Source organism: Anolis sagrei, chromosome 8 (genome assembly GCF_037176765.1).
Source record: "Anolis sagrei isolate rAnoSag1 chromosome 8, rAnoSag1.mat, whole genome shotgun sequence".
Classification (NCBI taxonomy): domain Eukaryota; kingdom Metazoa; phylum Chordata; class Lepidosauria; order Squamata; family Dactyloidae; genus Anolis; species Anolis sagrei.
The window spans coordinates 28,050,298-28,065,614 of NC_090028.1; the positions used below are offsets into that span (position 1 = coordinate 28,050,298).

The window sequence follows — 15,317 nt, forward strand, 5'->3', positions numbered from 1 at the left end:
TGCTGCAAGAAGACCGCACAGATAGACTACAAGCAGAGGCATAAAACCGTTACTCAGATGATTCATTGGAACTTGTGCCACAAATACCATCTGCCTGAGACAAAGAACTGGTGGGATCACAAGCCGGAAAAAGCTACAGAGAATGAACACGTCAAGCTACTCTGAGACTTCTGGATTCAGACAGAGAGTTCTGGAGCATAATACTCCTGACCTAACAATCGTGTGAAAAAAACAAAGTATGGATCGTCGATGTCGCAATCCCAGGTGACAGCAGGATTTCAGAGAAACAACTGGAAAAGCTGACACGATATGAGGATTTAAAAATCGAACTGCAAAGTCTCTGGCACAAACCAGTAAAAGTGGTCCCAGTAATGATCAGCACAGTGGGTGCAGTGCCTAAAGACCTTGGCCTGCACTTAAACACAGTCAGTGCTGACAAGAGTAACATCTGCCAGCTGCAAAAGGCCACCTTACTGAGATCTGCACGCATTATTCGTCGATACATAAAACAGTCTTAGACACTTAGGAAGTGTCCGACGTGTGATCCAATTCAACAGTCAGCAGAGTGTCTGCTATGTACTCATCTTGTTGTGTTTATAATAATAATATCAGCACACTGGGTGCAGTGCCTAAAGACCTTGGCCTGCACTTAAACACAATCGGCGCTGACAAAATTACCATCTGCCAGTTGCAAAAGGCCACCTTACTGAGATCTGCACACATTATTCGCCGCTACATCACACTTGGGAAGTGTCCGACATGTGATCCAATAAAACAGCCAGCAGAGTGTCTGCTGTGGACTCATCTTGTGGTGTTTCAAATAATAATAATAAACTTTATTTATATCCCACCACCATCTCCCCAAAGGGGACTCTGAGCAGTTTACATGAGGTCAAGCCCAGCAATACACTACAGCAACATAAAATATAAACAACAAAATAACATCACAATTAAAATAAATAAACCAATCAAGTAAAATAAACAGTACAAAATAACATAATGGAAAATAGAACACAGTGGGGGGGGGGGGCAAATGCATAACATAAAATGATAAAACACTGGATGAGATAGGAATGAAAAGGTACATTTGTGGGGGAGGAGCTCATAGGGGACTGAACAGTGGAATTAGACTTTCAATAAGGTGGGGAAAGTGCAATATGAGGGAAACAGTGTAGGTGAAACAACAGGACTGGAATATATGGTCACTCTCCTAACTGCTGGTAAGATGGCTGAGATTTCTGGAAGTTGAAGTCCAAATCACCTGGAGACCCAAAGGTTGGGAACCACTGGAGGCAGTTTGAGACCACTTTTAACTGCCACAGCTCAATGTGACGGGATCATGGAAGTTGTAGTTTTCCAAGGTCTATAGCCTTCTCTGACTTTGAATTAATGCAGTATGATACCACTTTTAATTTCCACAGCTCTATGCGATGGCATCCTGGGAGTTGTAGCTTGGCAAGCTGCAAGAACATAAGGCTAAGGACCTTGAGGAACTACAACTCCGAGGATTCCCTAGCACTGAGTCATAGTAGCTACAGTGTGGATGCACTCGGTTGTGTGGGACAGAGTCTGCAGAGGAAATGTCGAAAAAGTGATGAGGGGGCCACTTGTTGTATGTCCTGCGGTATTTGCATTCAGTAGGACAAAAGGCTTATAACTAGGCCACCTCCATGTTTTGGAGTTTAAAACTGGCAAAAAAGAAAAAAAAATCGTCAAACTCACCCATTGTGGTTTGAAGTGTTTAGTTGAGAAAATGCAGGATATAAATACATATAATAATATTGATAGCAATCATAATAATACCTGTTGAAGGTTGGCAAAGCTTCCTTGCGGGCACCGAGGGATGAGATGGAGCAGGAACCGGCGTGCCGTTCTGATCAGCACCAATGGCTCCTCCTGGGAAGACGAAGCCGGGTTCAAACCCTACTCAAGGACCTTTCCTAATTCTAATATTTGATAGCTTTACTATACTCAGGAACTGAAGTTTTGTCTCTTTTATAGTAAGTCTGTACTTTTTTGTGCATTCTCTTATTTCCCTGAATCTTCTGCATGGCCTAAGTACAGCTCTCTAGATTTTGCTCCCAGCCCTAAAAAGGCGAGGAACAATAGGAGTTGTAGTCCAAATTCTAAACCCCAAAATGAGACGTGTAATAAAAGGTAGGCCTCAGTATGAAGACACAGTTAATGAGTGGAATGGCCTGTAGTGCGACACCCTCCAGACAAAAATTCACGAAGCATTATTTTAATAATAATAATAATAATAATAATAATAATGATAATAATAATAATAATGTATGCATCATCAATGTTGCAATCCCAGGTCACAGCAGGATTGAAGAGAAACAACTGGAAAAGCTGACACGATGTGAGGATTTAAAGATTGAACTTCCGAAGATAGTAAAAGTGGTCCCAGTGGTGATCGGCACACTGGGTGCAGTGCCTAAAGACCTTGGCCTGCACTTAAACACAATTGGTGTGGACAAAATTATCATCTGCCAGCTGCAGAAGGCCACTTTACTGGGATCTGCACGCATTATTCGCCAATACATGACACAGTCCTAGACACTTGGGAAGTGTCCGACGTGTGATCCAATACACGTGTGACCTTGTCTGCTGTGGACTCCAAAGGTTGTCCCCTGACATTAAGTCCAGTCGTGTCCGACTCTAGATGTTGGTGCTCATCTCCATTTCTAAGAATAAGAGCCAGAGTTGTCCATAGGCACCTCCAAGGTCATGTGGCTGGCATGACTGCATAATTATAATAAACTTTATTTATACCCTGCCACCATCTCCTCGAAGGGATTTGGGGCAGCTAACATGACACCAAAAATTACAGTAAGGCGAAATAAATACATATAACGGACAATAACATTAATTAAAATGCATAACATTAAATAAAATGCTAAACCATAACAAAATAATAAATAAAATAAACACAAAATATAAAGTGAAGTCTGACTTGGCCACAGTGGTCCACGCTCTTGCTACATCCCGATTAGACTACTGCAATGTGCACTACGTGGGGCTGTCTTTGAATACTGCCCGGAAGCTTCAATTAGTCCGACGGTCAGCAGCTAGGTTGGAACAGTGTACAGGGAGCATACAACTCCTCTGTTACGCCAGCTACACTGGTTGCCTATCTGCTACCGAGCACAATTCAAAGTGTTGGTTTTAACCTTTAAAGCCCTAAATGGTTCTGGCCCAGACTACATGTCTGAACGTATCTCCTACTATGAATCATCACGAAGTTTAAGATCATCTGGAGAGGCCCTGCTCTCGATCCCACCACCGTCGCAAATGCGATTGGTGGAGACAAGAGACGGGGCCTTCTCAACATTGGTCCCTGTCTGTGGAATTCCCTCCCCAAAGACATCAGACTGGCCACCTCCCTCTTGTCCTCAAAACTTGGCTGTGGGACCTTGCATTTGACCATTGGACGGCGGCTTGTATGAAGGCTTGTATAAGCAATTTCGAAGTGACAATGAATTGACCCGGACCCGGATTTTAAATGGCATGTTTTAACAACTGTTTATTTAATATTTTGTTTTAATGAATTTGTTGATTGTTGTTATCATTATGATGGCACCGAATGGTGTTTGCCGTGAGGCCACCTCTAGGGGTGAGATGGGCTGGGTACAAGCATATGAGATAAATAAATAAATAAATAAATAACAGCTAAATTAAAAATATCATGTCTCAAAGAGGAGCTGCAAGTGCAGCTCCTGAAGCAGCTTCTCCCTTTGCTTTGGCTCAGCACTAAGATGATTGTATTTATGCACCCTACTTCTGGTGAGATTATTTAGTCATTTAGCCCAAAAAGGTGAGCATTAGACTCAAGTGAATAGGGTAGATGAGAGTGGTCCACTCACAGGCTCCTTGGTGCACAGGCTTGGCTCTCTCAGGCTTGGTGCCATTTCCGTTGTCCCCTCCATAAAGAGCTGCACCAACTGGGTGTACTGGTCAACAGCCACATACAGGAAGTTGGGATCTGTAGTCAGTTGGCTTGAGTCGAAGGCAGAGAGGAGGCTGGAGAGAAGGAGAGAGGAAGTGGCCAATGAGCCTCTTAAAAAGTCAATGTGATTCTAGGCTGATCAATATTATACTGCTGTCGCACCTTAGAATAGGTTCACCTTGCTGAAAACACCAAACTGCACACAGCCAAAAGTCTTTATGCTTTATTAAAAAGTAAAAGATAAAGAGTTCTTAAAAGCAAAAGGAATGTTCCGAAAGTTCAATATAAAATAACACTATGAAGCAGAATCCAAAAAGACACCAGCAAAGCACTGAGTCTTGAAACCATGAACACAAGAACTGCAAGACAATCCAAACAAGCAAAATGCAAGCTTCTTGGTTAAACAAAAAGTTGCTCTGACAAAGGTTTGGTCCCAAACACACAGCTTAATACCCTTTGCAAAACATGAAGGCGTTTCTTTGGCCTCTGACCTCCTTCTTGTTAGCTATTCTCACACTCCTTCAAACTCTGAATTCCAAACGGTCAGCTCAATCTAAGGTTCCCGTTTTGTCAAAGTCAGTCTGTTTGTTAGTGTTATCCAGTTTGCCTTCCTGCTCATTATCAGGCTGAGAACTGCCCTCCTTTTCTGAGTCAATTTGCACCTGCACCTGGATAGTTTCAGTATCAACAAACTCATTTCTTGCGGTGGGAAACTGAACTTCCACACCCTGTTCCTCATTGACTATAACAGGGACATTTTGAACCAGATTGTGATCCTGAATCCCATCATCCTCATCAGAGGCACTCTGTGGTTCCAGCTGAGTCACAACAACTGCTTAGATGAGTGTTTCTCAGCCTTCCTAATGCCACGACCCCTTAATACAGTTCCTCATCCTGTGTTGTCCCCCAACCCTAAAATTATTTTTGTTGCTACTTCATAACTGTAATTTTGCTACTGTTATGAATTGTCATGTAAATATCTGATATGCAGGATGTATTTTCATTCACTGGACAAAATTTGGCACAAATACATGATACTCCTATATTTGGTGAGATGGGGGGGGGGGTTGATTTTGTCATTTGGGAGGTGTCATTGCTGGGATTTATAGTTTACCTACAATCAAAGAGCATTCTGAACTCCACCAACAATGGAATTGAACCAAACTTGGCACACAGAACTCCCATGACCAACAGAAAATACTGGAAGGGTTTGGTGGGCACTCACCTTGAATTTTGGAGTTATAGTTCTCTGAAACCCCCCTCACGACCCCCCCCCCCGGGATCCCAACCCCCAGGTTGAGAAACACTTCCTAAAAAGATGTCTGCAAAGAAACTGGGAATTGAAGCAACAGCATCTCTTTTAAAAGGAAAGGGACAACTTCAGAAAAGCTGGGCTGCTTCAAAGCAACACTGATGTCGCAAATTCCTTGGACAAGTTCCCAATGCTTGGGATTTAGCTCTATAATCATCTGAAGTTTACCTGTAAAAGGCAATGGGCATTAGCTTCAAATGTTGATCCGACGCAGCACTGTGAAGGATCTGTTCGGGGCCCTGAGCTGTAATACCAGAAGAGACAAAAAAGAGCACAAAGCACATATTGTAATGCTGCCACTGGTGGCACATAGAGATATGTCATAAGATGGAGAGGCATTTGCACCTGGCCTTGTTGAAGTGAAGATTGACAGCCAGTGTATGTTTTGTTTGTTCAAACGCTGAAGCACCGCGAGGCTCCAGTCGGTGGCCTTTTGAGAATCCACTCCTTCCTGCAAAGCAATAAAACCAAATTTGGCACAAATACTCGATACACACAAATTTGAATACTGGTGGGTTTGGGAGGATTGATTTTGTCATTTGGGAGTTGTAGTTGCTGGGATTTATAGTTCAGCTACAATCAAAGAGCATTCTGAACTCCACCAATGATGGAATTGAACCAAACTTGGCACACAGAACTCCCATGACCAACAGAAAATACTGGATGGGTTTGGTGGGCATTGACCTTGAGTTTTGGAGCTGTAGTTCATCTATATCCAGAGAGCACTGTGGACTCAAGCAATGATGGATCTGGACCAAACTTGGCATGGATACTCAATATGGCCAAATGTGAACACTGATGGAGTTTGGGGAAAATGCACCTTGACATTTGGGAGTTGTAGTTGCTGGGATTTATAGTTCATCTACAATCAGAGCATTCTGAACCCCACCAATGATGGAATTGAACTCAACTCCACACACACAACTCCCATGACCAACAGACAATACTGGAAGGGTTTGGTGGGTATTGACCTTGAGTTTTGGAGTTGTAGTTGCTGGGATTTATAGTTCGGCTACAATCAAAGAGCATCCTGATCCACACCAATGATCGAATTGGGCCAAACTTCCAACACAGAACCTCCACGACCAACAGAAAATACTCTGCTGTCTGATGATATTTGGCAACCCCCTCAGGAGTCGCCAAAGGTTGAGAAGCGCTGTGTTAGGACAATGGGAGCTGTAGTCCACCCACATCCAAACACTGATGTGTATCCCACATCCAAAAAGGCATATGCACTAAAGGGACCATTCAAAAAACCCAAAACCAAATAACAACTATTTCTAGTAATGATACATAATTACAGAATCCCTAACCTGGGCACCGTTAGTTATATATAAAAGCAGCCTTGTCAGGATACGGATTGCCAAACTGAGGACAATGAGGCTTCCCTTATTTCTGTAATACAACCGGTCAGCTTGAAAATGGCACTCACTTGCGGCGCTATTCTCACTGAGATGACATCCATCAAAGAGAAGAAGAGGAGGGACACCAGCAGCTGTGCAGAGACACACACCACAAAAGCTATTACATTTGTAAATTCAATGACCAACGCCCCTAGATAAGACCAGCAGAGGCAAATTTCCCTCTATATTGGACACACACACACAACTCTCCCTTATGGCTGCATGTGACTCGGGCTCCAAATGGCTGCCCTGTTGAGGGGAATAATAATAATAATAATAATAATAATAATCACATCCTCAGCTGCCGCAAGAAGATCGCGCAGACAGACTACAAGCAGAGGCATAACACCGTTGCTCAGATGATTCCTTGGAACTTGTGCCACAAATACCATCTACCTGCAACAAAGAACTGCTGGGATCACAAGCTGGAAAAAGTTACAGAAAATGAACACACCAAACTCCTCTGGGACTTCCGGATTCAGACAGACAGAGTTTTGGAGCATAATACTCCTGACCTCACAATCGTGTTAAAAAACAAAGTATGTATCGTCGTTGTCGCAATCCCAGGTGACAGCAGGATTGCAGAGAAACAACTGGAAAAGCTGATACGATGTGAGGATTTAAAGGTCGAACTGCAAAGACTCTGGCACAAGCCAGTCAAGAGGGTCCCAGTGGTGCTCACCACACTGGATGTAGTGCCTAAAGACCTTGGCCTGCACTTAAAAACAGTTGACGCTGACCAAATTGTCATCTGTCAGCTGCAAAAGGCTACCTGACTCAGATCTACACACATTATTCATTGATACATCATATAGTCCTAGACACTTGGGAAGGGTCCGACATGTGATCCAATTCAACAGCCAGCAGAGTGTGTGCTGTGGACTCATCTTGTTGTGTTTCAAATAACAACAACAACAACAATAATAATTATTATTATTATTCAAAGACAAAGAACTGGTAGGATCACAAGCCTGAAAAGGTTACAGAAAATGAACACATCAAACTACTCTGGGACTTCTGAATTCAGACTGACAGAGTTTTGGAGCACAAAACTCCTTACCTCATGATCGTGGAAAAAACAAAGTATGGATTGTTAATGTTGCCATCTCAGGTGACAGCAGGATTGAAGAGAAACAGCTGGAAAAGCTGACATGATATAAGGATTTAAAGATTGAACTGCAAAGACTCTGGCAAAAGCCAGTCAAGGTGGTCGCAGTGGTGATCGGCACACTGGGTGCAGTGCCTAAAGACCTTGGCCTGCACTTAAACACAATCGGCACTGACAAAATTACCATCCGCCAGCTGCAGAAAGCCACTTTACTGGGATCTGCACACATTACTCGCTGATACATCACACAGTCCTAGACACTTGGGAAATGTCCGATGTGTGATCCAATACAACAGTCAGCAGAGTGATCTTGTTGTATTTCTATTTTTCTTTTGTCGTGTCAGAAGCGACTTGAGAAACTGCAAGTTGCTCTGGTGTGAGAGAATTGGCCGTCTGCAAGAACGTTGCCCAGGGGTCGCCCAGATGTTTTGATATTTTGCCATCCTTGTGGGAGGCTTCTCTCATGTCCCCGCATGGAGAGCTGGAGCTGATAGAGGGAGCTCACCCGCCTCTCCCCGGATTCGAACCTGCGACCTGTCTGTCTTCAGTCCTGCCGGCACACGGGTTTAACCCACTGCGCCATCGGGGGCTCTGTATTTCTAATAATAATAACAACAACAACCTGTTGAGGGTGAATAATATTAACAACAATAATTTGACCCAATATGGCCTCTTACTTGTTCTGCTCCAGGTCCCAGTCTTTTCAGCATCTTTCCCATCCTTTCAGGCATTGTTTGCTGCTGCTGAAGAGTGAAATGCAGGAAAGCAGCAGAAAGCCAGGGAACATCAGCCATCAGGAAAGCTGCTTCTGAGGAGAGGAAGCTAGGAGGAAATGCAACACAGTGTGCCATCTTAAGTGTGTTTTCTTGTGGCTTGGGTTTCTTATGGGATAAGGCCATGGTTCAGCGGTTTCTTTGCAAACAGAGTCCTAGGTTCACTGTGGTCTTGTAAAGACCAAGAAACGCTGAAGACAGATATAAAGGATACTACAGATTATTTTAATAATATACCTGGCCTTACCTGCTGATAGAGGCCTGCAGGGCCCTGAGGTTTTGTAATCCTTTTGCCAAGGAAGCATCGATGAGCCTCTTCCATTCTGAACAAAGCACCGGCTCCAGCCTCGACCACCACCGCTTTGCATACAGAGGAAAGAGAGCACACCAGTCAGCCTTGTGGTCAAAAGGGGGGTTCATTTGTATCAAAGGTGGGCCAAATGCACCTGTAAGCTGCTTCTCGACCCCACTTCTGTGGGCCCTGAATCCCCCCATCAGTCCACCCAAACTTACAGCTGCAGAACAAAGGATGATGGGACACCTGGTTTGGCACAGAGTGAGCAAAGCTGTCACTTCCTGTGCTGGTTTGTCACACTCCAAACTGGCGCTCAGCAGGCCCTGGAAGGACAGCAAGAGAAAGGGTTTGTGCTCCATTTGGGACTCGTTGCCACCAATGGACCTGTACCCCAAAGTCATGCCAAAGGCTTACAGTCCAAAATACATTTATTTATTTATTTATGAATTATTTACGGCATTTATATGCCACTCTTATCACCCCAAAGGGGACTCAGAATGGCTTGCAAGATATATTTTCATACAATATATTATATTATTAGAATAGTACAATATCAGTATTATATATTACTATATTGCTCTATACCATTATATTGTAATATTATTAGTAATACTACATGCAATGTAAATATATAATTATAATTATAATATTGTATTATTATTACTAGTATTATATTGTATTACATTATAATATTATAAATATATGTATATACAATATACTATATTATATTATTAGTAAAGAAGATGGAACTGTCTTCTGCTACATCCCTACTTTCATCCCTTCTTTCTCTTTCCTCCCCTTACACCTTTCCCTTTTCTTTTCTCTCCATTCCCTCCCTTTTTCTTTCTTTCTTTCTTCCTTCCTTCCCCCCCGACTTTCTCCCTTCTCCAGCTCTGAGAAGGCCACCACACAACGTCTCCATGACAACACGGCTCTTCCCTTCCTTCCTTCCTTCCTTCCTCCCTTCTCCTCAAACACAGGCCACCTCTCTTTCCCAGTGACATCACAGAGGGGCCACTTGCCCCTAGCAACAGTCAATCCTATAATAGTGTACAGGGCCACTTCACCTAGCAAGAGCCTTTGTGATACAAACATACATACATACTTGGACGTTTGTCTATATAGATTACCCTGAAGAAATGTGCAGTGATGTCGAAAGAGAGCGTACAGCCTCTGGAGCAGACGTTCCTCTGTGAAAACACCCAAAAAAAGAAAGGAGAGCCTATTGGTATGGAACTGGGATGGGGAGAAGAGGGAATGTATTCCTGAGAAATCCAGGTAATAAACTCCCAAGGCAGGACTTAAAGCAGGCACGGGCAAACCCGGGCCCTCCAGGTGTTTTGGACTTTAATTCCTACAATTCCTAGGAGCCTACTGGCTGTTAGTAATTGTGAGAGTTGAAATCCAAAACACTTGGAGGAAGAACTAAAGTTTGCCCATGCCTAACTTAAATAATAATAATATCATTTTATTTATATTCCGCCCTTCTGAGTCCCCTTTGAAGGAGACTCAGGGTGGATCACAGTACATATGCTCGGCAAACATTCAATGCCGCTTTGTATAGACAATACATAGACAGACTGAACAGGAGGTGGTTTGTTTCAGCTGTTTTTGGAAGGTTGGGCTCGAGTCCAGGGGGTGCTGTTGCTCTATCCTCCATGACGAAGAGCCGTCAGGACTTCCTCCTTCCTTTTGGTCACCCAGCATTTTCTGATCTTTCTTTATGGCATCATAAAACACCTCCCCCGCTTTTTAGCAGTACCTAATTTCTCTAATTACAGTTAAAGCTGTTTTCGAATTGCTTAGGTAAACAATGAGCTAGGCTGACAGTTGGCAGCTCACGCCAACCCAAGGTTTTGAACTTGCAACCTTTTGGTTGATAGATCTTGTAATTGCTGATGATTTACCAGCTGTGCTAAACCTCCGGCTAAACTTAAAGGAAGAGGTGACCATTGCATGTTGTAGTTGAAAGAAGGGGACAAAGGACACCTATTAAATTTGATTTAATTTTATTAATAAATAGCATTAGTAAGAAGAATAGTTTGATCAAATAAATAGCCTTAGCCTTTAGTGTTAGAATCTGCCATGAGAAAGCACAGACTGACAAGGCAATGAAACCAAAGCAACAGAACCCTGTGTTTTCTCATGGTAGATTCTAACACAAGAAGGAGGAGGAGGAGAAAGAGGAGGAGGAGAAGAAGGAGAAGGAAGAGGAGGAGAAAGAGGAAGAGGAGGACGAGGAGGAGAAGGAGAAGGAGAAGGAAGAGGAGGAGGAGGAGGCGAGGGAGGAGAAAGAGAAGGAGGAGGAGGAGAAGGAAGAGGAGGAGGAAGAGAAGGAAGAGGAGGAGGAGGAAGAGTAGGAGGAGGAGGAAGAGAAGGAAGAGGAGGAGGAGGAAGAGGAGGAGGAGGAGGAGTAGAAGGAAGAGGAGGAGGAGAAGGAAGAGGAGGAGGAGGAGGAAGAGAAGGAGGCGAAGGAGGAGGAGGAGGAGGAGGAGGAGGAGGAGGAGGAGGAGGAGAAGTAAAAGAAGGAGAAGTAAAAGAAGGAGAAGGAGAAGGACTTTATTTTTGTACCCCGCCTCCATCTCCCTGAAGGCACTCGGGGCAGCTTACAGGGTGCCATGCACAAGGCAACATACAATTAAAAACAAAACAATAAAATATTAAAACAACATAAGAATAACATCATAAACAATAAAACAAGCATCATAAGCAACAACATAGATACTTCCAGTCTGGGATATTTCCACTAAAGACTAAGGCTATTTATTTGGTCAAACTATTCTTCATACTATTGCTATTTATTAATAATATTAAATCAAATTAAAGAGGTGTCCCTTGTCCCCTTCTAAGACTTGGGTCTCTCTTAACAGAGGGCTTTAACTGCCATGGGCTCATCCAATGAAACCCTGGGCTTTGTAGTTGTGGGGACATTAGAAGTGGCCTCGCACTGAGATGCAACTGAGGCTGTTCCCTAGGCTTCACCTGGCTTCGAGGAAAGGTTGCTTACCAGTTCTGTGTTGACAAAACCGAAGAAGTCTTCACAGTCCAGAGCCACTTCCTTGCCTTTCTGCCGCATTGCAATGAGAACAGATGGAGGGAGACCCAAAAGAATCCTGAACAACAAGAATGGCATTAATTTTTTAAAGCCAATCAATAATTCTCAGAACAAAACTATACTCGGTATAACTTAATGGAACGATGTTTATCTCCCTGCAGACTTTATTTGGTTTCTCCAGCTTCCAGCAGCAAGCTAAACGAACAGGCAGAAATAGGGCCATGTTTAGCTACTTGATTATTCCCATATTTAAGAAGGCTGTCAATATGCTGAAGGATGTCCAACATGGTGGAAGATCTTGACACCAAATGTTGTGTCAAGCTTGTAAAGAACAGGCTGAGAAGTGGTATCAAGCAGCCAGCATTACAGTTTTGGGTGTGATAACCCAGACGATACAAAAGCAGATTCCTAATAGTTGTGAAAGTAGTTAGACAGTAGAACGGATCCTTGAAGCAGCAGTGAGCTCTCCTTCTGTTGGAGGTCTTGGGTAGCCATTGGTCAGAGATAATTGAGAATTCCTACGTGGTAGAAAGGACTAGATAGCCTTTGGGGTACTTTTCTATTGCGTGATCCGATTCTAACCTAATCTGATCCTCTTCTCCTTCCCCTTTGTTGCCATCCTATAGTCTCCATGAGCCTTTAGCCTTGCTTCAAAGGATGGATCTACACCAGTGTTTCTCCAACTTCCTAATGCTGCCACCCCCGAATACAGTTCCTCATGTTGTGGTGACCCCCAACCATAACATTATTTTCGTTGCTACTTCATAAATGTCATTTAGCTCCTGTTATGAAATGTAATGTAAATATCTGATATGCAGGATGTATTTTCATTCACTGGACCAAACAATGTGACGCGGCGGCAAAATAAGCCAATGGGATTTTGGCCTGCATCAATAGGAGTCTAGTGTCTAGATCCAGGGAAGTCATGCTACCCATGCTCTATTCTGCCTTGGTAAGACCACATCTGGAATATTGTGTCCAATTCTGGGCACCACAATTGAAGGGAGATATTGACAAGCTGGAATGTGTCCAGAGGAGGGCGACCAAAACTATCAAGGGTCTGGAGAATAAGCCCTATGAGGAGCGGCTTAAAGAGCTGGGAATGTTTAACCTGAAGAAGAGAAGTCTGAGAGGAGACATGATAGCCATATATAAATATGTGAGAGGAAGTCACAGGGAGGATGGAGTGGACTTGTTTTCTGCTTCCCTGGAGACTAGGACGCAATGGAACAATGGCTTCAAGCTACAAGGAGATTCCACCTGAACATTTCATCCTAGGGATCTGCAGTCCAGGACATACATTTTTATATAATCCAGTTTCTGAATCCAGACTATATGCTTTGAAATGGATTATATTAGTCTACACTGCCACATAATTCAGTTCAACCAGATAATCTAGACTCAGAAACTGGATTACACAGCAGTGTAAAAGTGTCCCTTGCAGTTAGTGTGTCTTCACCTGGTTTGAAGCAACAGTTCTTGCTGCCGGTGCATCTTTTCCCCGACTGCCATCCCACTCTTCAGGCCTTTGAGCCTCTTCTGGAAAACTCGGAACAAGAGGGGTTCCTCTTTGCCGCCGGATGCAGGCCAGGCTCTCCTGCGCTCCAGCTCCAGCTGCAACAGCATCTCCTGCAAGCAAGGCAATGGAGGATGGGTTATTCTGCACTGACATGAGCCACCTCTGTCTCCTTGCAGCAGGAAACCCAAGATCAAGACTGGGGCAATGAGCAAAACAGTAGGAGACCTGGGTTGCTGTGAGTTTTTTGGGCTGTCTGACCATGTTCCAGAAGCATTCTCTCCTGACATTTCACCTGCATCTATGGCAGGCATCCTCAGATATATTGGAAACTAAGCAAGGGATGTTTACATATCTGTGGATTAATGTCCAGGGTGGGAGAAAGAACTCTTTGTCTGCTTGAGGCAGGTGTGAATGTTGCAATTGGCCACCTTGATTAGCATTTAATGGCCTTGCAGTTTCAAGGTTTGGCTTCTTAATGCCTGGGGGAATCCTTTGTTGGGAGATGTTAGCTGGCCCTGCCTGTTTCTTGTCAGGAATTCTCCTGTTTTTAAGTGTTGTTCTTTATTTACTGTCCTGATTATAGAGTTATTTAATACTGGGAGCCCTGCACTCACAGAGAATGCAAAAGTCAGAGAACCTAAAGATGGATGGTCACTGTGCGCTGGTCACCTTAAGGCTGGGACTTCTGCAATGCAATGCTGTGCACTGGGCAACACCTGGACCAAGTTTGGAAGCTTCAATGACAAGCAGTCTCCAAGTTACAGAATCCGACTTACATAAGATTCACAGTTACAAACAGGAAGTGAGGGGAAATCTAATCCTCGGAAGGAAGGGAAATCCACTTCCTTCGGGGGAAAGGGGTCTCCAATGAAGCTTTCTCACCAATCCTAGTTTCCACAACAAGCCATTTTTTCAAAATCCAATTCTCACAGGGATAGAAAGTGAGGTGAAATCTTCCGGACAGGGCAGCAAAGGAAACACCATTCCCAATGCTATCCAAAACTTATATATATAAGAGACATGAGACTCGAGTCAATATGGGTATCATCATCATCATCATCATCATCATCATCATCATCATCATCATCATCCAAAATCATAGCTATGCCTCAACACCATCAATTTATCTGATTTTTGTCCCAGCAAACTAGAGTTGTGCTGAAAGTCCTAGAAGGGTATCTGCTCCATCCTCCAGTGTGAACCTGGTCACTTCTGGGAGAAGCCAACCACAGAATCAATTTGGAGGACCAAGCAAACTCCTCAAGATATCATTTTACTGCAATGTCTCCCTGCTCCTGGTAAGTTTGCATGCTTATTATTACATTTCATTTCCAACCCTTGGCCCTTAAAAGACAGCCTTGTATGGAGGATTGGAAATGAAGTGTGTCACTGTGGTCTGCACTCGGAGACGTGGTTTCATGGATGGCACCAAATGGCACAATACAAGCCCCGGGAGAGTACTGCATGCAGATCTAAGTCACCTGCAATCTGGCGTAGATATCGGGGTTCCCTCTCCTCTGGAATGTGGAACATTTGGGGTTATGTGGATGGTTACACTTTCCAAACTCAGACCTAGAATTTGAAAAAAAGGCAGGAGTATAGGTCTATGGTGGCATCAAACAGGAATGCATTGGGAACATCTCAGAAAATAGGCTGCAGCTGCTCTAATGTCTATTGTATTCCACTAAATGATTACATATAACCGATAACATCCATCTTTTCGTAAAATGGTTTTTAGAGGTAGAATGGGAAGAAGGAGGACTTCTGTTGCACTCCAGGTCCAGAAGAAGCTCTCTGACTTAAAACACACCACACGAAGAGTGAAGAATCAAATCTTCTTTTATTAAAGCTTAGTAAATAGCCAGAAGAAATAAATGCTTGTAAGAAAATCAGAAGGTTC

The 15,317-nt window shown here is 43.5% G+C and overlaps 1 protein-coding gene across 1 annotated transcript in view; it reads right to left on the bottom strand.

The window, feature by feature from the left end:
- The window catches only part of FANCA (FA complementation group A), a 57,778-nt gene that overhangs the window by 1,158 nt on the left and 41,303 nt on the right, over positions 1-15,317 (bottom strand). The window contains exons 31-42 of the mRNA XM_060787907.2: positions 14,899-14,989; positions 13,358-13,527; positions 11,851-11,956; positions 9,974-10,033; positions 9,062-9,166; positions 8,796-8,908; positions 8,453-8,597; positions 6,697-6,759; positions 5,610-5,715; positions 5,433-5,508; positions 3,870-4,026; positions 1,804-1,896 (exon numbers count right to left, since the gene is read on the bottom strand). Coding sequence (XP_060643890.2) covers positions 1,804-1,896; positions 3,870-4,026; positions 5,433-5,508; positions 5,610-5,715; positions 6,697-6,759; positions 8,453-8,597; positions 8,796-8,908; positions 9,062-9,166; positions 9,974-10,033; positions 11,851-11,956; positions 13,358-13,527; positions 14,899-14,989 — 1,285 coding nt within the window. The remainder of the gene's footprint in view (positions 1-1,803; positions 1,897-3,869; positions 4,027-5,432; positions 5,509-5,609; positions 5,716-6,696; positions 6,760-8,452; positions 8,598-8,795; positions 8,909-9,061; positions 9,167-9,973; positions 10,034-11,850; positions 11,957-13,357; positions 13,528-14,898; positions 14,990-15,317) is intronic.